General features: G+C 43.2%; 1 protein-coding gene across 1 annotated transcript; it reads right to left on the reverse strand.

Moving 5' to 3' along the window:
* Nucleotides 1-215: 215 nt before the first annotated feature.
* LOC116836682 (uncharacterized) lies at nt 216-23,199 on the reverse strand. Its single transcript, XM_075068298.1, has 10 exons — nt 23,107-23,199; nt 18,691-19,035; nt 15,169-15,396; nt 13,862-13,945; nt 10,761-10,838; nt 10,282-10,404; nt 5,202-5,257; nt 3,347-3,437; nt 1,695-1,734; nt 216-398 (listed from the first exon to the last, which is right to left on the reverse strand). Exons 1-10 carry the CDS (start codon nt 23,153-23,155, stop codon nt 266-268), a joined length of 1,227 nt encoding a protein of 408 aa, XP_074924399.1. The 5' UTR covers nt 23,156-23,199; the 3' UTR covers nt 216-265.
* Nucleotides 23,200-25,282: the final 2,083 nt, after the last annotated feature.

Genomic DNA, 25,282 nt, shown 5'->3' on the forward strand with positions numbered 1-25,282 from the left:
GATGCAAGCAATGGGTAAAATATCTTCTAATAGAGGCCACTTTATCCAGAAGTTTTAAACATGGCTCAAGAGGAAAAGGCCCAGATCCTCAGGGGATCCCCTGGAAGTTAGATGCCTAAAAACCTTTGAGTAAAATCTGCTTCTAGGGTTTAAACTCCCCACAGTTCAGTTGTTGGGTACAAACCAAAACCCAGATCCAATCATTATTACCAGGGTTAGCAAGGATTTAATCCTTATTTTCCAGCCTAGCATGAAAGACCCTCATTTAGATGCTGGATTCCACAGGACCGTGACATGTTCCCTGTGATACTGAATGGCTGTCAGGTATCTGCTGCAGAGTGAAAAGGGTATTCTCTTCTTCCACTCCATTGGGAATTTGTTCTCCAGATGAGTCTGAGCTGTAACAAGAAGTGCAGATTATTATTGGGGTAGCAAACAAATACATGGGCCCATCATAGTGGGCCAAATCCTGATATCCTAACTTAAAATTTGCCTGGGCAAATTCCTATTGAAGTTTGAGGAAAAGAAAACCATTGGGCCAGATCTTCAGCTAATGTTAATTGTCATCTCTGCATTGTCTGTAATGGAGTAATAACGATTTACACCTGCTGGACTATTTGCATTAAAGTTCAGGGCTTGAAGTCTCACGCTTGTAATGTAAACTGATCTCCATAGGGAATCGGAAAAGAATTTCCCCTTTTCCCATGTTCAGCACAGTAGAATTGGTTATGTGCACGATAAGGCAGATGGGGGCCATCTTCCACTGAAAATTCAGCTACTTACTACTGGTAAACATCTGCACTTGATGTGCTAGTGGACAAATTGTTTACAGACCATCCTCTATTCTGACTAAGCAACAAAACACTTCAGAGTATGGTGAAACAATCAGAAATCTCAACTCCTAAAATGCAAAGAAAGGAATCAATTATTTGCGTCAATGGGCTCCAAAGAGGATGCTAAACTGTACAGTAGCTATATGTTGGCTGTGAGATAAACCCGTTACGAAGAAAGAATTCGAGTTGCCTCGCTCCTCTATTGAGACCTTCATCACGCATAGTATCCTCTTTTACGTACTTGGCATGAACACCTCCTCACTGTGGACTGAACATGAAACTCTTACGTTGTCAAGTGTCAGCAGAAAAAACTGTTTTCCTGGTTGGGCACAATAATGGGCCAGATTCTGCCTTCACTTGCTCTGATGTAAATCATAACTCACCCCATTGAAGTAGATGGAGTTATATTAGTGTAAAAGTTGTGCAAGTCAGAGGAGAACCAGGCCAGTTGTGCACACCAGATTCTCTTCTTTCTCCAATTTACCCCAGTGTAACACCAAAGGGATTATTCCTTATTTACACCCACGTGGCAAGTAAATAGGGTCCTTGTGTGCCATTTCCTCAAGGCGTTTGATCAAATCCTGAAGTGGGCTATTTAGTTCACTGAACTGAAGTCACTACATGACATCAAGCACCACCATTAGCAGTTCTTCAGTGTTCAGGTTGTCTATTTGTTACTCCATTATGTGCAATTTCTAAGCAGAAATGCTTGATTGTCTGGAGTAAAGTGGTCTGGAGGTCAGTGTTCTAACTCAGCATGTGCAATCTGTCCTGCTCCCATTGCAATCAGTGGCAAATCCCATATGCCCTTCAGTAGGATAAAGCTTCGACCCTTTCTTGGGAAATGACAAAACAGATTACCTTTTTATCATATGCAGTTGATACTTCCTCGAGCGTTTATCTAAAAACAAAGCAGTGCTCATTAGAATCTGACAAGGAAAAATAAACCCATAATTCTAATGAAATTCTAATGCACTCGGACACAAAGACAATGTTACAAAATTTATAGCAGCTGAGCAGGGACCAGTGCCCTGATCTAAGGGTGCGTCTACACAGCAAATAAAGACCCAGGGTGGCAAGCCTCAGAGTTGCATCAACTGACTCAGGGTCTCCAGGCTTGCACTGTAGGGCTAAAAATATCAGTGTAGACATTCAGGCTTGGGCTGGACCTGCACTCTGAAATCCGGAGGGAATGAGGGTCTTGGAGCCTGGATCCAGCCTCAGCCTGAACAGCTACACTGCTATTTTTAGTCCCACAGTGCGAGCCTCATGAGCCTAAGTAAGTTTACCCCAAGCTCTGAGACTCGTTGCTGTTGGTGTTTGTGCTGTGTAGACGTACCTGCAGTTATACCGGAGTAACTCAGGAGTAAAGTCAGGAGTAACTCCAGTAAACTCAATGTATTTTCACAAATGCTAAACCTGTGTCAGTCAGATCAGAATCAAGCCAGTTACATGCATGTGTGATGAACGGGCTTTGGCTCCTTAGAGGTTGCTTCCTACCACATCATAGCCAGCAGTGAATTCATCCTAAACTCTTCCAGTCCTGCCTGTCAGGAAAGGACACCTCCACCAAACAAACAGGGTGGTATGATCTCCAGGGGAATAAAGTACACTGAACTGGTTAAAAACATCTTAAAGAGAGTGAACTCACATGGATACGTGTAACCAGTAATGTTCTGGAGTGAAATAGGTTCACTGCACTTGTAAAGAAAAACTTCACCAGTGCTGGTTTTACTGGCTGCCACTTCATCAGGATTCTCCTCACTCGTGGAATCAAGGTAACACCGGGATAAGGTTAATTCCCCTAGTCACTTACAGGAGAGATCATCCTTTTGAAAAGCAATAAGTACTGTAAGCCTGATTCTCTTTTCACATTGCTTTTCCATTACACAGGTGTTACTCCATTAACACCGCTGGGAGAAACAGGCTCTGTACAGTCACTGAACTCTGCTTCAGTTGAGTCACTCCAGATTTAAACCACTGTAACGGAGAGCAGAATTTGTCCATTGTACATATCTATATATTGAACTGCTTCCAAGAACAAATTCTGTAGTTTTGTAGTGCTGTTACTTACGTATTAAGCATAAATTTTTAAGCATCAGTTTCCCCATATCTGGATTTGCAATTCAACATCTGCCTTCTGTTATGCAGCTTCAAAATACCTTCAACCTGATTCTCCTCTTTTAACGTCAGTGGTGTTACATCGGTGTAAAATTAGCATGAGGTTAGAATCAAGCTCCTTCTCCATAGTGGGTTGGTTATGACCAGGCCCCACTTTTGACCCAGTCTTCACTAAATAAGAACAAACTGTTTTCACATATTTCCAGGCAGCAAGAATCAAAAGCACTCAGGCAATGAACAGCAAGATATAATGTATAGTTCACATCTGCCTTGTGTCAGCAATTCAATATTTCAATTCAATATCTGGAGGACAGAAAGATGCAAAAGGGATCCACATCAGACCAGCAGCCAATGCAGAACATTAAGATGGACACCTACCCTCAAATACTTACATGTCAATAACAGTACAAGCAGGAATGTGAAGAGAACAATGACTGTCACTACCACACTGATGATTACTGTTGGAATTTCATTCTGTAGGTGCTAATGGGGAGGAAGAAAGCAGAAAAGACTTTTAAACTATGCTTTTTCTCTGGTAAGTTTAATTAAAGTCTGGTTGGTCTAACCGATGAGTACTCTGAAATGTCTACATTCAGTGGGAGTTTGCAGTGTAAATTTCAGGGTGGATTTTTGGAGCCTTCCTCATGAATACTGAAGAAAAATCAGGAAATCTACATGCAACTTTGTGGTATGTTTTGAAAGGTAGTTGGAGTGTGTAATCTGGTAATTCCAAGCTTATTTTTGTTTTGCATAAATTGGAGATTTGGCAAAACCACAGGTTGCTTTTGCAAAATCTCCTTGAGTGGGTTTTGGTTAAGCAGAAACCAAACTCAGACTAGGCCCCAGTTTATCTGAACCCACAGGGCCAGATCGAAATGGTTGTCTCTCCCAACCAACAGTATGTATTGTTGTTGTAGCCATGTCAGTATCAGGGTATTAGCGAGACAAGGTGGTGAAGTAATAGCTTTTATGGAACCAGCTTCTGTTGGTGAGAGAAACATGCTTTCGAGCTACACAGAGCTTTTCTGCAGGCCTGGGAAGGTATAGATCTGTGTAGCTCGGAAGCTTGTCTCTCTCACCAACAGAAGCTGGGCTCATAAAAGATATGACCTCAACCAACTATAGATTTTTAGACTTCACTAGCCAAGAAAGGAAAATGTCTGATTCACAGGTTTTGGCACAAAGCCATCAGTGAACACCACTGGCTGAACCTCAAAGATGGGTTACGTAATGTTTGTCCCTTTCAAACAGTGCCCTGTTCCCACGGCAGCAGACAGCGTGGTTTGAATCTGAGGAGTTTTATCTGCAAAGTACATGAATATTTTATACAGTGAGAAAAACTTAATTTTGGAACTGAGGGGAGGCGGCAAAGAATCACCATGCCCAGCATATCTGGAACAGTTTCGGGGTGTGAGACCGGGGAAGCATAGGAACTTTTCCTTGCCACTCATACAGCCATTGGCAACTGATCTTATAAAAATGGGTATGTTGTAGTTGGTCAGACTCAGCATGACGCATCTAAAAAAGTCACTCTAGCCCTCTCCCCTTTCATTTCAGCTGGTACAGGTCATCCACACACAACTGATCTGTAAGGACAAACTAGCAGAAAGGCTGCTCTGTGGAAAAGTAGAGGACAAAAGGTGGGTGACATGAAAAATGGCACAACACATCAGCCAATGTTTCTTGCACCTTCCTTGGAACCATCTGCTGCTGGCCACTGTCAAAGACAGCATACTGGACTGATCCAGTTTGGGAATTCCTATGCTCTCATGTAAAATTTTTAAATCACCTACCATGCTACTTTGCAGACAGTGTGAACTTAACATAAAACGCTACTTAAATGACTGACAGGTCAGGCAGGCTGTTAGCTAATCAGACATTTCTGAGCAAGGCTGGACTAATAGCAGATTTTTGAGTTCTGTGGTTGAGCTGAAAAATAACAATAAAAGAAATAATTTTGTTCAACTCAAAATACATTTTGGAAGGTTTGTTTTGTTTGCCAGGGTTTTAAAACTTTCTGTTTTTTACATTCTGGCACAATATGTCTTTCTGAAACTAAAGGCAAAATGTTTTTGACATTTCCAAAATATAGATTTTAAACTTTTTTTTTTTCAGCTCAAACGCTCCATCGAATGTGGCCTAAATTCACAAATGGTTTCAGTCAAACCAAATTTGCATTTGGTGGAAAAACTGTTTGCATGACAATTTTTGCCCAGCTCTGCTTCTCAGACTTAGAATAGTTTTTACCTGTGTTGGATTATCTACACTTTCCTCTGACCGGAGTTCTGAATCTGTTGAAGTCTCTGACAACAGAAAAAGCAGAGAATAAAATGAGTATGGGCCAAAGTCTGATACCCTTGTCGAACAGAACCTAAATATATGAAGTCAAATTTGTGAAGTCCTACTCAGTGTGAGTAAGCATGTCAGAATCTGGCCCCAAATAAAAATGAAGCTTTAAATTGTAGGATGAATCTCATTTGTAGCTAAGGAATGGCAGATATTCATCAGGAAATGTGTCAATATTCATCAGGAATGGGTGAAGTCACAAGAGCTAACGGTGAAGAAAAGCAGAAAGAAACTTACCTTCCTGTGATGAAATTTTCACTCTGGTGAGCATGCCCGTAAATCAGATGTAGTGAATAAGGCATAAGACAATTCAGTTTAATTTCTGTTAGGATTATGTGTTATCACGGTAACTTGAATATGCTAATATGATTTAAAATATCACAGGAAAAATCTGTAGAGTCAGGTGTTTTCCCACAAATGCCCCTGCAATTATGTTGCAGCTTGATCTGTCTATCTAAGGTGTCTATCTGGTTTTCATTACTGGGGTATCTGAACACCTCACAATCTTTAATGCATTTATGCCTACATAAGCCCTGTGAGATAGGAATGAGGTATTATCCCCATCTATAAAACTGAGGCATGGGCAGACTCAGTGACTTGCCCAAGGTCCCACGGAAGTTTTTGGTGGAGTATGGAATTGAACCCTGGATTCCTGTCATAAGTTAGTAGCCCAAGCACTGGGCGGGCTTTCTTCCCTTGCTCTTAGCAACATAGAACCAAACAACGTTAAGAGGGCCTAACAAGAAAGTGCAAAGTGCTGTAAAATGTAAAAAGTGAACAATTTTAGGAACCATTAAGAAAGGCATAGATAAAAAGAGAGAAAATATCATGTTGCCTCTAAATAAATCCATGGTATGCCCACACCTTGAATACTGTGCACAGCTCTGGTCACCCCATCTCAAAAAAGATATACCAGAAATGAAAAACGTACAGAAAAGGGCAACAAAAATGACTAAAGGCATGGAATAGCTTTCATATGGGGAGAGATTGAAGACTGGGACTGTTCAGCTTAGAAAAGAGACAAATGAGGGGGATATGCCAGAGATCTATAAAATCATGACTGGTGTGGAGAAAGTGAATAAGGACAGGTTATTTACCACTTCCCAAAACACAAGAATCAGGGGTCACCCAATGAAGTTAATAGGCAGCAGGTTTAAAAGAAAACAAAAGGAAGTGCTTCTTTATACAACACACAATCAACCTGTGAAACTCATTGCCAGGGGACGTTGCGAAGGCCAAACCTATAACTGGGTGGAAAAAATTAGATAAGTTCCATGAATGGCTATTAGCCAACATGGTCAGGGACGCTCATGCTCTGAGTGTCCCTAAACCTCTGACTGCCAGAAGCCGGGACTGGACAACAAGGGATGGATCACTTGATAATCATCCTGTTCTATTTATTCCCCCGGAAGCATCTGGCATTGGCCACTGTCAGAAAATAGGATTCTGGGTTAGATGGACCATTCATCTGACCCAATATGGCTGTTCTTATGTATGTTCTTTAACTTGTAAAATAAGGAAGCTGTGGTCCCAACACAGTGAATTTCTGATGCATCACAAGGTGCAGTGCTCTGCAAAGCTTGGTTTGCTCATTTCTTATTTAAACCATGTTCACAGTGAACTTTAAATCATGCCCTGGTGATATAGTGCTAGCAATAGACTGGCCTTAGTTTATAATGGACCCCGTTCTGCAAGATGCTGACGTCTTAGAGTTGAGAGCAGTAAGCTCCTCACAGGAGGCACTTAAATGCCTCACAGGATCGGGACCCTTGTGATTAAAGAGCAGCCCACTGAACTCAGTGTACTGAGTTGGGCATGTTAATATTCAAACTGACTGCTGCAGTGACATTACAGATCATGCTCGGAAGGCAAATGTGTGATATAAAAGTAACCACATAACCTATACTGGCAAAAACATGCTGGTGCCTGAATGAGTCACATGCACATTCACCCGTACATAGAAAAAGACTTCCTAAGCCCACATGTGTGGTAAGTGGTTTGAGCGTGGGACTTCACTAAATGGTAAATTAACTGACTACCATTCTAGACTCAGGCCAATCAATGTGGTGAACAAGATACCAGTATTTCAATTTATAATGAAGATTTAGATGGATGTGAGGGAAAGTTTGTTATTTAGAATTTAATTACTGTGCTAACTAGAATTAAAATTTGTTATATTAAAAAATGAAGCTGTGTTTTTATGTACATTAAATCCCCCATTGTGGACAACAGTTTTCCTTGTACTTCTGATATAATATTCTGTCGTCTTTGCTCCCCCTCGAGCTGTTTCTCTTTTTATTTATCTTGAATTAAACAAAAATAAAATTTTTGAAAAGATGTGAGTGGAGCAGTGGAAATGTAGCTAATGAGAAGGGGCCCGAGTCTGATGAATTACAACTCCACTGCTTTATAAATAAAATAAAATAATTGGAGATATACCAATCTCCTAGAGCCAGAAGGGACCTTGAAAGGTCATTGAGTCCAGCCCCCTCCTGCCTTTGCTAGCAGGATCAAGTACTGATTTTTGCCCCAGATCCATAAGTAGCCCCCCTCAAGGATTGAACTCACAGCTGTGGGTTTAGCAGGCCAATGCTCGAACCACTGAGCGCTCCCTCCTTCTGCAGACTGGGCTACTCCTAATACAGAAGGTTTTACCAGTTGGGGCCTGCATCTGGCATTCTTCTGATCCAGCTTCAGGCTAATGCATTCCACCACCTTGGAGTTCATTAATTCCAGAAGCACGTTCCTCCAGGTGCTGCTTTTGCAGGGATATACAACAGTGAATGAAATTATGTGTGATCCTTGTCATTAAAATAGTAGGGAGCAGTTTGCCAAACTGGCCTCCTAAATTACATATGCCAATGTAGTCTGCTTACGTGGGAATTTAGGTGCTCAATTAGATGGGGATATTGGACTTGTGCATGCAGGTCAACTGGCTAGGTTTGAGCATTTAGCCCACAGAATTTGAAATTTTTGTTTAGACAGAGAGGTCAATTTCAATCCTTGCTTTCACTCCAAGATTTCACTAGCAAAGTACTAGCCTTAACTTATACTATGCTTAAAGGGCAGTTTGCTTTTAATCAATGTATTGCGTTGAACACATTTGTTCACAAAGGACCTGATGCAACGGCCTGAGAAATGGAATTAAAGTCAGCGGCAAAAGTTGGACTCTCTTTTTTTATTTGATATCATTCAGCTGCTCTTCAGTGTTTTGTCACTTACATCTACTTCACTCTGTTCTTGGGAGAGGCAGGTCATAATCCCTTTGAATGGGTGTGTGAGAGTGTGACTCATTTAAACAGCGGTGTGTTGTTTGCTGGTTCAGGCTCTGTGGTTGCTCTTGATACCACACTGTTCCGTTTAGAGTTCTAGCTAGACTATCAGCAGGGCAGCCCTTTTGTAAAATGATGTACTCAACACAATAACACATTCGCTGCATTTCCTCCTGGGCTGGGTCAGGTCCATCTGTGCTGGATTCCCATCCCGATCAAAAAGCAATAGTCATTTGATTTATGGCATAAATTCCTCCTTAGCTATACTAAAGAGGCTGCTCTAACAAAACATGTTAGAGTTTTGCCTTTAGCAAAGGACCAGTTATCCATGGACCTGCTAAAGTAAATGAGAACCATCAGGAGACGTAGTACCCCAGTAGGCAGAATACTGCAAGTATCAATTCCAGCAGTCCTGCTACATGATAAATACCAGTAGTAGTGATGAGAATGGCTTGGATCACTGCATTTAATTTCAGTAATGTTCTCCCTACCCATAGAGCGATCTTTTTTGGGTCTATAAGAAATAGATGCACTTTTATTCAATCCTTCTGACTAGCAGGTGGAAAAAATATGGTCACTGAAACAAAACAGATGTTTAAAAAAAATACAAAATGTGCCACCAAAACCTAGAACTAAATTCAAATATTCCATTCTCATAACACCAACAAGACAATTCAAAGAGCAGGCACTATGGGTGTTCACTAAACCAGAGAGATCCAAATTAGCTATCAGGCTGAGTCTCTAAATTTTGAGCAGGCACTAATTAAGTCTCCATACTTAAGTTAGGAATAGCCTCATGGTACGAAATAAGTGATTACTGTACTGGCCAAGCAAAGAGGGGAGTGGGGGCACACGGAGCCCCTGGCATGGGAGGGAGGATGTAGCTTCTGGTATGAGGGGAGGGGGAAATGGAGGGTACATATAGCCCTTGGCATGAGGGGCAGGGGGTGCAGAGAGTCCCTGAAATAGAGAGGGATGGGAGTGTGGCATGCAGGAAACTTGTGGAGGTGGGCATGGGGGTGGGTTATAAGGGGCCCCTGGTGTATGGGCAATGCACAGCCTACAGAAGCAACAGTCCCACTTCTCCTTTCTACAGGATGTAGTAACACACTCAGGGACAAACGATCCTTCACTGGAGTCGTAGGGGGCGGAGGGAGGCTTGCCATCAACTTCAGTGCAATCAGCCTTTGCCCTAAATGAATGGCTTGTGAATTTAAAACTGCAACAATAACAGACAATAAATGTGCCTCTGAACTGCTCAGCAGCCACCTGCAGAACCGTGCTGTGCTCCACAGATTAGGCTGTGGAGTGCAGAGATGAACTATTTAACCAGCAGATGGTACAGGCCATGCATATATACTGGATTTCCTGCCCCAGCCACAGGCTGCCCTTATGAGGAATAAAGCAATGTACTTTTCCTAAGGGCAGTAGAAAGATTTGAATTCCCTGGGTCATATTCTGCTCTCAGTCAGACAGCTTTCAGTGGAGTTACCCCGCACGTACACCTGAGAGCAGGATCCTCTCCTCATGTCCCTGTTCTCTATTGTCTGTGCAGGATAATATAAAAAAATGGAACTTCTCAGCTTTCTTCCTAAACTGCATGTCCATCCCACTTAATTAATCTCCACTGACAACTCCACTGTCCTCCGCAAACCCGTACACATCTACAAGGCTACAGCAAATATAAAAATTAATTATACTCTCCAGACCTTCATCGAGTCCCTCTTTCACCAAGCCTCTCGCAGGTGTCAAGGGAAATGTAGCATCAGAAATAGCATTCACTTGACTCGCCTCATCGGCTGTCTGGACGGTAACTGGGGGAACTGTCCCTGGAATTAAAATAAACAGAAACTTCTAACAGTCCCAGAACTCCTGGGGTTCATCTCAGATTTCAGAGTTTTCACAAGACAGTAGGCCTGTCCTGTTATTTTGCTGAAATAAGCCATGCTACATTTTATCAGTATGCGTGTGTAGCATACTGAAGTCAGAGCCACTGTAACGAAGAGGTCCAAATACTGTCAGGTCACATTTCCACAATGTATTGTTTCCAGCCACTGATTCCCCCTAGAGCAGACCACACCCAGATCAAATCTAGCTACTTTACAGGATAATTTGGCTCATTCTCTGGAAGGTGGGCACTAGCATGTAAACACAGAATATTTGCAAATGATGACATTCTCTCTCCCTGTAGCAAATGGATTGTCTGTGGATGTGTGACCATCATCAGTCCTCACAGTAGATTTTTGGACAGTGGCAACTGCAGTCACTGAAACAAAGCAGAAGACAAGAAGCTAAAAATCAGTTCCTCGAGTAAACTCTGCTTGGGAATGCAGAAGCTCAGAAGAGGAAGGCCAGCAACACGTGATTTCATCAGTCCTGTTGCTGCCTTTCTCAGACATGGAATGCAGAAGGAAACAGACAGAAGGTAGGTCTACACTGCATGAAAAGATCCACAGCATCGAGTCTCAGAGCCGAGGTCAACTGACATGGGCTCGCAGGACTCAGACTGAGGGGCTAAAAATAGCCATGCAGACTGACCTGGGCTCTGAAACTTAGCGCCACCAGTTTTTATTGCAGTGTAGTCATACACAGAGTGATCTGATTATGGAGTTTAAGCTGCAATGTTTTACTATGTTTTTCTACTCCATCAGTGTGCTTTGCAGACCATTTAGAACATGGGTTACCACTTACAGAGTAAGCGTTTTCACATGTTCTTTGCACTGGATCAAATAAATCACTTCAGGCTACAGCATGTGAGAAGATATCATTCAGTGGTTCCTCCAGGTACCTAGTCAATGATTCAGCAGTCAGCTTACAAGTGATTTTTTTACTCCAGTAACGTCCCTGCAGAGCAATGCCCAGCTGACGGAACCCAAGGAAGGAGAGTGGAAGGGATGGGATGTAGGCCTGGGCCCAAAGTGCGAAATGTGGAGCCAGCCCTGGATTTCAGTCTAGCCACAAAATTCAGATCAGAGTTAGATTCAAACACCTCATCCCCTCACCCTGCTACCTCTGACCCTTGAGGCTCCTACTACCAACGGCTGTGTAGAATACACCTATGGTGCTTTGCCTCCACTTCGGACGCTGAAAGAATGAGAGGCTGAAAACTCAGTGTAATGCTAGGAACTGTGTGGGCTGACTTTGTGGGTGAGCTTCTCCCACACAGCTCTACCCATCGCTACTCAGTCTTGATTGGCAACACCTCCTGCTGCTCGAGTTCTTAGCCTTTCCAGAACAAAGCCTGCCAATGGGGGCTAACAGGCTTGAATGAATATCCACAAGGGCCAGCAAACTCCTGTTCACTTGTGTCTTAACCAGGGAGGGAGCTACAAGGCCGGAACAAATGTTTCCCTCAAAAAGTGAGACAAGGTTTTTAGAAAGCCCATGTTCTCCTCACGCATCAGCTGTGTCTGAAAAAACAGGAAAGCAAATGTGCCTACAAGAAGTGAATGAGCCAAGAGAATTTCTCAGCTTTGTTGTTCTTGGGGCCTTGGGAGACAGTATGGCGCTAGCCGAAGACCACAGCGATGGCTTTCCCAAGGTCAGATTTCCTCTTTTTTAAGTCTTTATTTGCTGATATTTCCTCAAGTGGGCTGTTGACATTGGGGAAAAAACACAGGGCACTTTTCTAACTGTCACTCTTCTAATTTGACCTTTTCTGGCAGCTTGTGAATTTTAACTGTTCTGTGAAAAAAAAAAATCCATTGTTTGAATTTCTTTCATCATTTGTTTCAAATCAGTTTAACTGCGAAACTGTGGTGTTGCAGGACTGAAATCGCAGCCTCTATGTTATCATATGCAGTAGAGGAAAGAGTTGATGGTGCCTCATGAGAAAGTAATGAACTCATATGCAAATAAACGTAGCAGTGAGAGCTCCCATTGAAGCATGATTGGCCAGGGTGAAGGAAGCATCCAGCGTGGTCAGACTTAACATGGCCTCGTTTGTTCAATTATGAGACAAAGGGTCTATTTTGCATCCCAATTATTTCTACTTTGAAGGAGGCCTGGAGGTGACATTATTAGAGGGTTATTGTAATTCCCTGTTACTTTCCGTAATCATAAGGAGTTAAATAATTTAGATAGGAGGGAACTGGTGTTGCCTATTGCCACTGAATGTTCTGTGCTAGATCCAATGTCAATGGGCGTTTTTCTTTTGACTTCAGTGGGCTTAGGGTAAGATGCTCCATGAGCCTGCACAACCCACTGGTGAGTGTATGGTACAGGTTGCCCTTTGGGCCAATCCATGCAAGCACTGGCAGCTCCCACTTACAGAGGCTTGGCTCTTTAACTCAGGCTGTAGTAGCTCATGCCTTTAGTTCTGGAGGTCCCTGGTGTGCTGGCCAAGAAGGCGGCTGCCACTTTTGAACTGATGTCAGATCAAATCTCGGAAAGCAGTACCTTGGACCAGGACAAGGCTCAGGAACAAACAAGGCCCGTTCCAGTTAGTGAACTGGGGAAATGTTACAGCCTGACAGAGATTGACATGCATTAGAGACCCTGTGGTAGAGAACTACTGGTCTCCAATTTCCATTGGGATACTAGAAACTGTGTGTAATGGTGCGATGTCACTTCAAGGGTGCCCCTTGTGTCAGGGTGCGATGTTACAGAGGTTTGCATCTCCAGCACCTCCTGCAGGCCATCTGCCTTTGTGTGTCACTCAGCCCGCTGGCTGAGAAGCGGCTAGTTCAAACCCTTCCAGACTAACAAAATGTGCAAGTGTCTAAAGTCCCAGAGAATCAACCTATCCTCTGAGCCCCCTGTTCAACCCCTCCCAGGGGTTTCCTCACCTTTCATGGCTCAGGTATCAAGCACTGCCCCACCCAGACCAAGTTTTCCTGAGGCCTCTAGTCTCTGGCACTTTTCCCCTTCACAGAAACCAGCCAGCCTCCAGGTTCTCCCTCCATACTGAACTACCTCAGCCTATTTATAAGGCCCAGGTGTCTGTTGAGTTCATCAGCTGACTGTCCTTTAGTCCCACCCTCTCTGGATGACAAGTAACAATCTAATTACTGCCCCGGTGGAGCGAATGTGCCTAACTGGCCTTTACCCCTTTTTCGCCCATGATGTGGATTCACCCATCACACTGTGATTTCCTTATCAGCTGTAGCATTTTTATCTGAGTAAGCATCCACAGGGACATGGGATACAAATTGTTTCCAGATGATTAAATAAGTATAAATGAATCTTTGATATACATTCAAGAACAGCCAGCACTTCTGGTTATGATGACTTAGAGCTCTGAACCCAGTGATCAAATGTGTTCTGCACCTGTATCATTATCACACATACCTGTACTGAGAACAACACCTTCTGTAATGAAAGCAGAATCGACATTTTCAGTCCTCTCGGAGATCAGAACTGTAGTTGGTGATTCTGTAGTCATGGAGACAAAATCAGATGCTTAAAAAGACCATTTTTTAAAAACATAGTCTTCCAAATTGCTAGTACAATTTTGAGTTGCTAGCTAAATGTGGGTGAAAATTTGTAGACATTTGTATCTGCAGTTCAGGTGCCCAACTATGATAACTTACTTCACTGGCAATTCTGGTGCATAGCTATCAAAATGCATTCAGTTGTGGGCATAATGAATTGTGCCTGTCTTTAACTGTGGGCACAAAGTTATGGGTGCAGTACTGGAGGCCATTTGTGAAAATCTGTCCCAAAATGTTCATGTCACAATGAGTGTCAAACAAGATAAAAACTGGAAAGAGTTGCAAGCAGCACTGTGTGCAAACATCAGTCTGGGGAAATTAAGTCATTGACACAGATAAAATTGAAGATAAACAAGACCAACCTCAGCGTTAAGAAAATGAATGAACGGGCAAGTAGTTTATCAGCGCTGCCTACTAATTAATAATAAAGTCCTGACGCAGGAAAGCCCTGAAGAATGTGCTTCATTTTAAGTATGTTTGTGAGCCCATTGACTTCATCAAGCACAGCAGGTGCTTAAGGAACCTTCTTCAACAGGAGTGTTTTCCTGAATTGGGGCCCAAATGGATCGTTGATTCTTCACCCTGTTGTCCAACCATCACTCACTACCAGCCTCAGAGGCCCTCTAAACAAGAGGCTCTAGTCTCTGGAGAGTCTCTAAGTGGCATGGGTGTTCACATTGCAAAGGTGCTTGAGGAAAACAAGAAAGAACAGAAGGGAAGTAGAACCGGACTTTGTCTTGTGGAGCAGGGAAGTGGAGATAGCACAGAGAGAGATGTATGAATGCAACAGGGATAAGCATATATGACACAGAAGAGTAAGCACCACCTCTGGGCACAGTGAAACCTGCAACGTTAATTCTTGAAGTGCCTTCCAGGAGAGGATTGAAGCTGATGGAGTTACTGTAAATTTATACCAGTATTAGTGAAAGGACATGGCTCAATAGCATCAAAATGAAACAAAGTTACATAAAAGCATTCAGTCTAAAACAGGTGGCAAAGTAGACTGAAAGCATCCCTCTCTTAATAGATAAAAGAATGGATAATTCATCAGCTTGTGCTGGGGGAACAGGAATGCTCATATTAAGGTATGCTTTTCTGCCATTTTTGTGCCAACCTCGCCATGGCACAGTGAGAGAGATGCTCAGAGCTGTCTGCTTTTCATACCTGCAGTAGGGAGAACATGTTCTGTTGTGAAAAAATTGGAATCATCATCTTCAATGCACACAGAAGCTGTCTGAAAAATGGTTGTCAGGGAAGGAAAGGTTGTTGGGAGTGCAGTTGTGGTTGTTGTTGCGGGAGTAGTGGGTGTTGGGAGTGCAACAGTGGTTATCAGGGGCGGAGTAGTGGGTGTTGGAAGGGCAGACGTGGTTGTCTTTGCAGGAGTAGTGAGTGCTGAAATGAAATAAAGAGAAGCCAGATCAGAACATCTTCAATAGAACTTAAGTAAAACAAAGCCAAACCATAACTGAATTTAAACAATCTATTTGCCAAAACTCTGAGGAGAGGCTGATGAACAGGTACTTTAAAAGACCAGTTAACTAGGTAAAAAATGAGTCCCAAATAGAGCTGGTTGGAAAACTTTTTTTTTGCATAGCCAATGTTGATTTTTTTTGGTCCAAAACTGGACAATCCAAAAACTGAAAATTTACAGCTAAAATCCCTAAAGCCGAACATTTCTGGGTTTGGAATTTTCAGTTTTTTGATGAAAAATCAATTTTTTTTCAAGGAAAGCAGACACTTTCTGTGCATATTTTTGTTAAGTTTAAAAAAAATTGTCAAAAAAAAAATGTTGAGAAATAATATTTGACCAGCCATCATCCTGAGTTGAGCTGTGACTTCACTAGTTCCTCCCCATGATTAGAGGCAGCTGTGAATTTTTTAATAATTTTTTTGTTGAAAAATGCTGATTCATGAACATCAAGACTGTTCACGAAACAGGATTGGGTTTGATGAATTTCCTCACTCCAAAAAAAAAAAAAGGGGGTTGAGAAAAGAACATTTCAAAAGAGTCAAAAGGAAACATTTTGATTTTTTTTTCCAAAATGAAAAATTCCAAATCTTCCAGTTCAGAATGACTCTTCATTTTGAAATTTAGACTAATTAGACTGAAAAAGGTTTTAAAAGGTCAAAACCAAAAAGAAACATTTCAAAATTTGCATAGCATAATGTTTTGATTGACCTGAAATGAAAAAAAAAAAAGAATAGTGCTTTGATTTGTGAATTTTTCAGTTTGTGACTATTTTCAAGATTTTTACTTTTTTCCTGATTCAAGACAAGAAAAAAATTCATTCTTGAAAATATTCATGGGATGAGAATCCGTTTCCCACCCAGCTCTTGCATGATAAGGTAGGATTGTTCGCTCCTGTATGCCTACGTGTCAGCTCATAGTTTAGAGCACTGCAGAGCTCACTGGCCTTCAATGTTCAGTAGTAGTCACCAAGCACACCCCTGTTTCTCTATAAAGAGAGACAAGGAGGGTGAAGTAATATATTTTATTGGACCATGACAGAGACATGCTTTTGAGCTACACGGAGCTCTGTCAGGTCTGGGAAAGGCACTCAGAGTGTCACAGCTAGATACAAGGTGGAGCAAGAGCAGGAGTACTTGTGGCACCTTAGAGACTAACAAATTTCTTTGATGCTTCCAATGAAGAGGGCTGTAGCCCACGAAGGCTTATGCTCAAATACATGTGTTAGTCGTTAAGGTGCCACAAGTACTCCTGTTCTTTTTGCGGATACAGACTAACACGGCTGCTACTCTGAAACCTGTCAAGGTGGAACAGATTGTTTAACATAAGTAGTTAGCACATACTCTAAGGGACTATTCAAGATGAAATGCCCCATTAACACTTCTGAAGTCTCGGGACAAAAAGGGGGGTGAGTGGGTTACAGATTGTTGTAATAAGTCGTAAATCCAGTGTCTTTATGAAGACCATGATTTTTAGTGTCTAGCAAAGTTATGAATTTATTCTCCCAGACTTGTCTTTTGAAAGTGCTGTGCAGGTTCCTTTGAGGATGAAGACTGAGAGGTCAGATACGGAGTGATCTCTTTGTGAAAAGTTTCAGAGTGGTAACTGTGTTAGTCTGCATCAGCAAAAACAATAAGGAGTCCTTGTGGCACCTTAGAGACTAACAAATCTATTTGGGCATAAGCTAGAACAATGGTCTCCAAACTTTTTTGATCGCGCACCCCATCAGTAAAAAATTTTTGAGCATGCACCCCCTGCCGCGCTGAAGCAAAAAAAAAAAATCAGACTCCTGCCTGAACTGCTGAAGCAAAAAAAAAAAAGCAGCTTCTCCTCCCGTGCACCCCCACAGATTCCTCTTATGCACCCCCTCGGGGGTGCGCAACCCACTTTGGAGACCACTGGGCAAGAACTCACTTCATAGATGTATGGAGTGGAAATACAGGAGCAGGTATAAATACATGAAAAGATGGGAGTTGCCTTACCAAGTGTGAGGTCAGTTTAACGAGACAATTCAACTGACAGCTGGATACCAAGGGAGGAAAAATAACTTTTGAAGTGGTAATGAAAGTGGCCTATTTCAGAGGGTTGACAAGAAGACGTCACCTACAGCACCCAACTAAAACCTCTTCAGCGCATCATCAGGGATCTACAACCTATCCCTCATTCTCACAGACCTTAGGGGACAGCCAGTCCTTGCCTACAGACAGCCAACTAGCCTGAAACAAATACTTACCACCAACTACACACCACACACCAAAAACACCAACCCAGGAACCAAACCCTGCAACAAGCCCCAGTGCCAACTCTGTCCACATATCTATTCAAGGGACACCATGATAGCACCTAACCACATCAGCCACACCATTCGGAGCTCATTCACCTGCACATCTACCAAGGTGATATATGCCATCATGTGCCAGCAATGCCCCTCTGCCATGTACATTGGCCAAACTGGACAGTCTCTACGCAAAAGAACACAAATCTGACATTAGGAATTATAACATTCAAAAACCAGCAGGAGAACACTTCAACCTCCCTGGTCACTCAATAACAGACCTAAAAGTGGCAATTCTTCAACAAAAAAACTTCAAAAACAGACTCCAGTGTGAAACTGCAGAACTGGAATTAATTTGCAAACTGGACACCATCACATTAGGCCTCAATAAAGAGTGGGAGTGGTTGGGTCATTATAAAACCTAAATCTAATTTCCCCCTCACACCTTCTTGTCAACTGTCTGTAATGGGCCACTCTCTTACCACTTCAAAAGTTATTTTTCCTCACTTGGTATCCTGCTGTCAACTGAATTGTCTTGTTAGACTAACCTCACACTTGGTAAGGCAATTCACATCTTTTCATGTATTTATCCCTGCTCCTGTATTTTCCACTCCATGAGTCTGATGAAGTGGGTTCTAGCCCATGAAAGCTTATCCCCAAATAAATTTGTTTGTGAAAAGTGGTCACCCACAGGTGATACAGTGTTTTTGTTTTTTTATCATTTTTTTGTGTGAGTTTCCTTAGAGAGCACAGTGATCGGCTGGTGTCACCACATAGTTGTTATTGGGGCATGTCTCTATAAAGTGACAGGTGGGTCCATATGTTTTTTTCTAGGCTTTGGAAGTCTTTTCACCTTCCTACCACTTTCTAAGGTATGTAGTCAAAGCCTAAATGGCAGAAGAATGGATTTCTCTCTACAGACAGAGAAGAGAATTTTGCTCACGTCTGTAAATCTGCAAATGCAGGTTTCGTTTTATATCGTTGAACCATCCAGGGATCTCTATGCGGCAGCAGTAATCCCCTCTGTCTTTGTGGTCCACATTGCTTATAGTCAGAGACACATCCCCTCTGGTGATAGGACCCTTTAGTTGGTATCTGCCAGACTGTTTAGATATCACCTTCTGCCCATCAGTGCGAACAATTTCACTGCTGCATTTAGATGACGGACAGATCCCCCGGCCCCAGCACATGACATAGAGGTCACGCTCTTGACTAACGCTGTAGGTGCAGGGTAGCTTGACAGACTGCCCCACCTTCGCTCTCACTGTCGTGTCAGACACACCGTGTGCTGGGGAGGAAGAGCAGGGAAAGCAAAGTCAAGACCTTTTACTCCATGGATACACAGCCCTACTGCTCAATCTCATGCAGTACCGTATCCCGAGAACAGGACAGTCAGGTAAATATTTAAGTAAGAAGGGAGAACACTCCTTTTGCCTTTCCGCCATGCACTTTGGATTAGTTACTTTGTTTTAATAGTGGAATAGTGACCCCTTTGAGTCATCCCCGTCTGAGCCCTGCCCGAGAGACCTTCTGCGATACCCTGGGAAAGGACATAAGCAAGTGCTATTAGCAAAGAAGATGGCAGCCTTCCCAGTATTGACCAGAGGCCTGCATCTTGTAGTATATTAGTCTTTGCTCTCACTGTCCTGCAGCTGTGTAGTGCATGCAATGAGCAGACTTGCTCTCTACTCAACCAACAAGGTGAGGAACACTGAGCCAATGGCACCAATGTGGGAGGAGAAGGAGTTACAAGGTGATGGGAGGTCAATACTCACCTACCCTGAGGGAAGGGAGGGAGATAAAGATAGGGAATGCTCCCATCTCTCCTGAGCACTGGAGAGTACTATTATCAATTATTATTATTTATTTTTTTCCAGGTATCCTGTCAAAGGAGATGCCTGAGGAGGGAGTACACAGCAACCATCTTTTAAAACCTGTGGGTTGACCAATTGGCATGTCTACTGAAATGGAGACGATTTTATTTGTACTTGAGCACCGCAGATTCCACAGGGAAGCTGAGAAAATGGGACCCAGGTGTCATAACTAGATAGGTAAGGTAAGGGTTAAGTTTCTTTTACCTGGAAAGGGTAACCAAACACCTGACCAGAGGACCAATCAGAGAACTGGATTGTTTAAAGTCAGGGGCGGGAATTTGTATACCAGGGGTCTTTGTTGTTTGCTCAGCTGTGAGTAAACAAGGTTTCCTCCTAACTCCATCTTATCTTAAAGTTTCTTCTAAACATCTGTAAGTACCCAGGGAACGCAAAGTAATTCGGCTATGATGATCTTTGTGGTGTATTTACCTGTATGTTGATTTGTTGGACTGGTTTAATTGGGCTATCTTTAAATCAGACTGTTTTTTCATATCTTCTTATAAGCAAGAGCCTGTATTGAGTTTCTTAATGCAAGATTATTGTTTTATATTTTCTTTCTATTTTTATATAAACTTTTTCTTTTAAAACGTGTGGAAGTTTCTTTTCCTAGGGAGGCAAAGGGAAGGGAAAAGCCAGGCTGTGAGCTATTTTCCTATTGCTTTCAGGGAAGGAGCAGGCTACGGGGCAAGAGACAAAGAATCATCTCTGTTCTCTTGTGGTTGAAGTTTTTTTCCTGTTACTGCTACGAGAGCAGACACGGGGGAAGGCAAAGCCAAGCTGGTGGCATTTTGCATCTCAATTGTCCTGAGGGTAGAGAACGCTTATCGCTTGGGAAGTAGAGAAACCGGTTTCTGTGCAAGGCGGGGAAGGAGGGGAGAAGGGATTTTTTCCCCTGCTTTTAGCATCCAAGGGATTTGGAATCTGGAGGTCCCACCCAGGGAGGGTTGGGGACACCAGAGAGAGGAAAGGGGGAGGTCAGGCCCCCTAAAGTAAATTACCTACCTGACCTGGTGGCAGCCCAAATACCCAAGCTGGTAGTGAGCTTGGGGGAGTTTCAGGTAAGCCCCCAGACTTTTGGACGCAAAAGTCCAGGTTTGGGACAGGACCAGGCTGTGGACGCTAAAGTTCAGGTCTGGGACTGGGAGGCTAGATTACCACACCAGGTTACTCAGGAAAAAGTTTTTCATTTTGTGGTCACCATTTCAATCCCAGCCCAAACTGGTCTGAAAGTGGTTGCCATCTATTTGGTGAGCTGATGTGAAATGAATTTGGCAGTTTCACTCCATCCCCATCCCTGCCCCACAAAATAAAACTAACTAAATAAATAAATAGATAATGTTACAATTGGATCTAAATGCCTGTCTCAGCAGTAAGGCCAAAAATCACCCACATGTGTCTAGAGGTGGTCTCTCCACTCAGGGTTGAGGCTGGCAAGTGCTGGAAGCTGGCCCTGCCATTGCCTACGCTGTGCCTGCTCTGAGAATAAATAAAGGTAGGTCTTCATTTTGCAGAGCTGGCTCCACCCCCCAGTTATCAAATGGACCGGCACCTTTCCCGGGCACTGCATTCGCTTGAATACCAAGCATACTGAACCTGATGCTCCTCATGGAGTCCACTGTAAACCTGGAGTAACTCCACTGGAGCTACACTGCAAGAGCAGGCTCAGGCTCTCAGTGTGTTCAGCTTTACTTTGCATTTATAGACAAACCCAACTCATTTAGCCCCAGGTTTGTCTCCCTGCCACACAGCACTCCTGGCAGCAGAGCTGTGGGTGTGATTCTGAAATCAGAGCTAACAGGGATGGTTCTGCCAGGGATGGTACTTTTAGCTAAGGGCACTATAATAAAAAAGAAGAGTTCACATACTGTGGCAAATTCTCTGCTGGCCTAAGTGCATTGACTTGAGGGGACATTAGCCAGTGGAGGATTTGCCCCCTCTTGTCTACTCCAGGGTGTATGATCTGCCCCATGTCCCCTGAAGTTTTAATTGTTATTTCTACCTTCTCTGTATTCTGTCCCGGGTCATTTCTAGCATCGTACTGAACAAGGGCCATGAGGAGGAGCATGTCTCTCTGTGCTTGCCTTGCTCCAGCCCAGACCCTGCCCTGCACCTGGCCTTGTTCCTAGCCTGAGTACTAACCCGCCTGAACCCCAAGTATGCATTCGGGAGGGTAGCCTGAGCAACTGCCCATGCTACCCCCAGCTACATGGGGGCCTCCTAGTTAGGTCAATAATGGACATGGTAATGGGTCAGAAATATTTTGTGGCTGTGTCAAATCCCAGCGTGATTCTGGCTCCACAGAAAGCATCAGACACCCTGTGCTATGTTATCTTGCCTGCTGAATCTCAATGGGATTGGTGAAGGGGCAGAATCAATTCTGGTCTCTCACTGTTTTCTGCCAATATCCGAATCTTTTCCCTGGTTGTCAGATAGTGGTTTAAGAATATTGCAGTTACTGTAAGTGTTAGAATGGCTACTTCATCCTGTTTGGCATTTTAACACCTCTATACACCATGAGCAAAATTTCCAAACCTGGGTGACTAAGGTTAGGTTACTTGGTCCATATTTAGGCACCTAGGACAGAATTTTCAGAAGTTCCTAGGTGATTTAGGAGCACAAAGCCCACTGAAAGTTAGACTTGTGCTCCTAAGGCACATGGGCTCTTCTGAAAATTCCCCTAGATGCCCAAATATGGATTTAGGAGCCTAACTCTAGGCACCCAGGTTTGGAAATTATGGCCAGTATCCTACCCAGTCTCTCGAGTTCTTCTAATTCTCCTTGTAACATGCATCTCGTGTAGTACTTCTGCACCAGATTTTACGTGGAAGATAATTAAACATTTTGGGTGGGATTTCTGAACGTGCTCTGTGTTGCTATAACTCTGCTCCCACTTTACTTCCATTGGGAGTTTTAACGTTGACGTTCATCTGAAGAGAGTGCAGCCAAGGCAGAGAGCTTTACCAAATCCCATGCTTTGTCTCATTTTATAAAAGCATTACTCCATTAATATTTAAACCTGGGGCTGGCAGCTCAGCTCAGGGCAGGCAGGAAAAGTTAGATTTACAAAAAAAAAAAAAAATTACTTCTGTGTTGTTGTTATAGTTACACAAGGCTATCTTAATAACCAACAGAACCTACCCACAACTTTTGCGTATAAAGGGGAACCAAATAGTACATCAGAATAATTAATAAACTAATTAACTAATACATTCTTCTGCATTGGCACTAATTCAAATAATTTTTACAGTCTTCTAAGAGGTCACATATATATTTACAATCTTCTATGTGTATAGGGATATACTGTGTATACACATACAGAAACAATGAATGCGAGTTGCGTACATGTTTACAACCTTATGTGTGGTTAGAGGTGTATATACAAATAGAAACAATGAATATCATTTGCTCTGTAACATTCCCAAAAAGAAAATGAATCTCACTTTGTCTTCTGAAGACATACACTGGTAAAGCAAGCAAACACTCACCTATATACAGCTGTAGCACGATCCAGCGAAGCAGCAGAGAATGGGCCATTTAGGCTGATTAGAAACTCCAGGAATGCACCAGAACTGACAGAGGACCAGCCCGTATACTTTTCAGAAATGCTGAGTGAGCCTGGCTGTAGTGTAATTTCTCTTTTTTTTAGGTTTTACATACTGAAACCTCCTCTTCTCCAGTAGGAAGTAACCCTCCTTTTCAAGTCCTTCCACTAGCACTCCTTTGCACAGGGTATGAAGAACAGAGCTCACTGTCTTTGCATCCACGACTCCTCAACCCAGTCTATGCCTCTGACCTTGTCTCTTTCTGAGTTTCCCGGTCCCCTACATTGTGCCAATGCTGCCTTCTGCTTGATGACCCCCTCATTTCCTCCTTCTGCCCCCATGCTTCTTCCATGGCATTCTCAATGCCTGGAGGGCCTCTCAAAACCTGTTCAGCAAGGCACTTCCTCACCTGATTCAAATCCCTCCTCAAAACTCTTGCCAGGTCACATATGAAAAGAAACATTTTTGCTCTTCTTTTTGACCAGGTGACAGAGATCTGGTTTTTGGGCCTTATTCTCAGAGATTCACTTACCTCAGAACTTGTTTCACAAGAGGATGTATGGTGTGGCCTTCCTTTTTAAAACTACAGGCTAGGATTTTCAAAGCCTCCAAAGTTTCATAACCCCCAAACTCCCATTAACTTTCAATGGGATGTAGGTGCCTAAATCCCTTAAGCTCTTTTTGCAAATCTCAACCACAGACTGTTAAAAGCACAGCAGGCATATTGCTGTCAACCCTGGTGTGCTGGAAATTATTGCTTTGCCACGGCTTGGGTGAAACCTCGTTGTGTCTAGTGGGCAGAGCAGCTGCTCTTCGTTCAGGATAAATGTAAAAAAAGCAGTTAAGCTCCTTTCTGGAATACAGAGCTGCCACAGTAGGACCCACCACCCAAAATACTGGCTACAGGAAAAACCTGTCAGGAATCTTAGCTATGTGGGTGGAGGGCTGAATGCAAATGCAGGGGACTGGCTGTTGTTTGAGGGAGTTGTGTGAGACAGAGCAGCAGATAGATGATAGAAGCAGACAGAGAAGGCAGCAAGGAAGACCCAGACACAGCCAGAGAAGCACTTGTAGGATGACCCTGAGAAAGCAGCTAAGGCCATGTTTACCCTGTGAGGGAAGCATGTGCTGCCTTGCTTGGGGACACGCAGTCATGCTAGTCCTCACCGACAGTGTTGCTATGGTAGCACATGTAGCAGCCACAAGTACAAACCTGCCTCAAACAAGTGGGTCTGTATTCAGCACAGCCCCACCATGCCTCTGCTGCCATTCTACTGTGGCTACCCAATGAGAGTCAGCATGTGTACACAACCAGGGTAATCACACACCTACCTCGTAATGTAGATGTAGCCAAAGAGAGAGCTTCTGGGTAGAGTGCTGGCTAAAGAGAGACTTGGAACTGTGAGGAAACTGCCTCCTACTGTTTGATTCATGCTGTAGCGGAAAGAGAGAGCATGAGAAATCAGGCCTTGTATAAGAGGCCTGGTATGAGGCCTAAGGTAGTGTTCAAGCCCCGCTAATATAAAGCAAAGAAGTGATCAAGCCCTGGTAATATAAAGCAAAGTTAGCAAAAGTCAGGCTGTAGGCAGAAGTCAGAGCGCAAGCTCACAGAAACTGGCAAGAACAGGGCTGATATTGCAAAATAACACACATTCCTGAGAAGCGCAGGGCACTCATGCAAGCACATTCCAGAAGGGTACCAGCATACCCTGCTACTCAGTATGATACAAACACACTCTCCAAAGGTGAGACAAGGGCACACTCTTACAGATAAGGTCGGATGACAGTGTGATGGATAGAGATGTTTTGATTAGGGTGACCAGATAGCAAATGTGAAAAATCGGGACAGGGGGTGAGGTGGTAATAGAGCCTATGTAAGAAAAAGACCCAAAAATCGGGACTGTCCCTCTAAAATCGGGACATCTGGTCACCCTAATTTTAATCAAATCAATATATACAAGGTAAAGGGTGGTAACTAACCATGTCAGAGGGGCAACACGTAACGGTTTGTATCAGTGTATAAAATGGAGCCTCAGAGGGGGTTCTTCGGCCAGCCGAGGTGGGAATGACAAGTCCTGCCATTCACTGAGCTCGGTCTGTTGCAATGGACATACATGTG

The sequence above is a fragment of the Chelonoidis abingdonii genome, chromosome 7 (assembly GCF_003597395.2).
Source record: "Chelonoidis abingdonii isolate Lonesome George chromosome 7, CheloAbing_2.0, whole genome shotgun sequence".
NCBI classification, from domain to species: domain Eukaryota; kingdom Metazoa; phylum Chordata; order Testudines; family Testudinidae; genus Chelonoidis; species Chelonoidis abingdonii.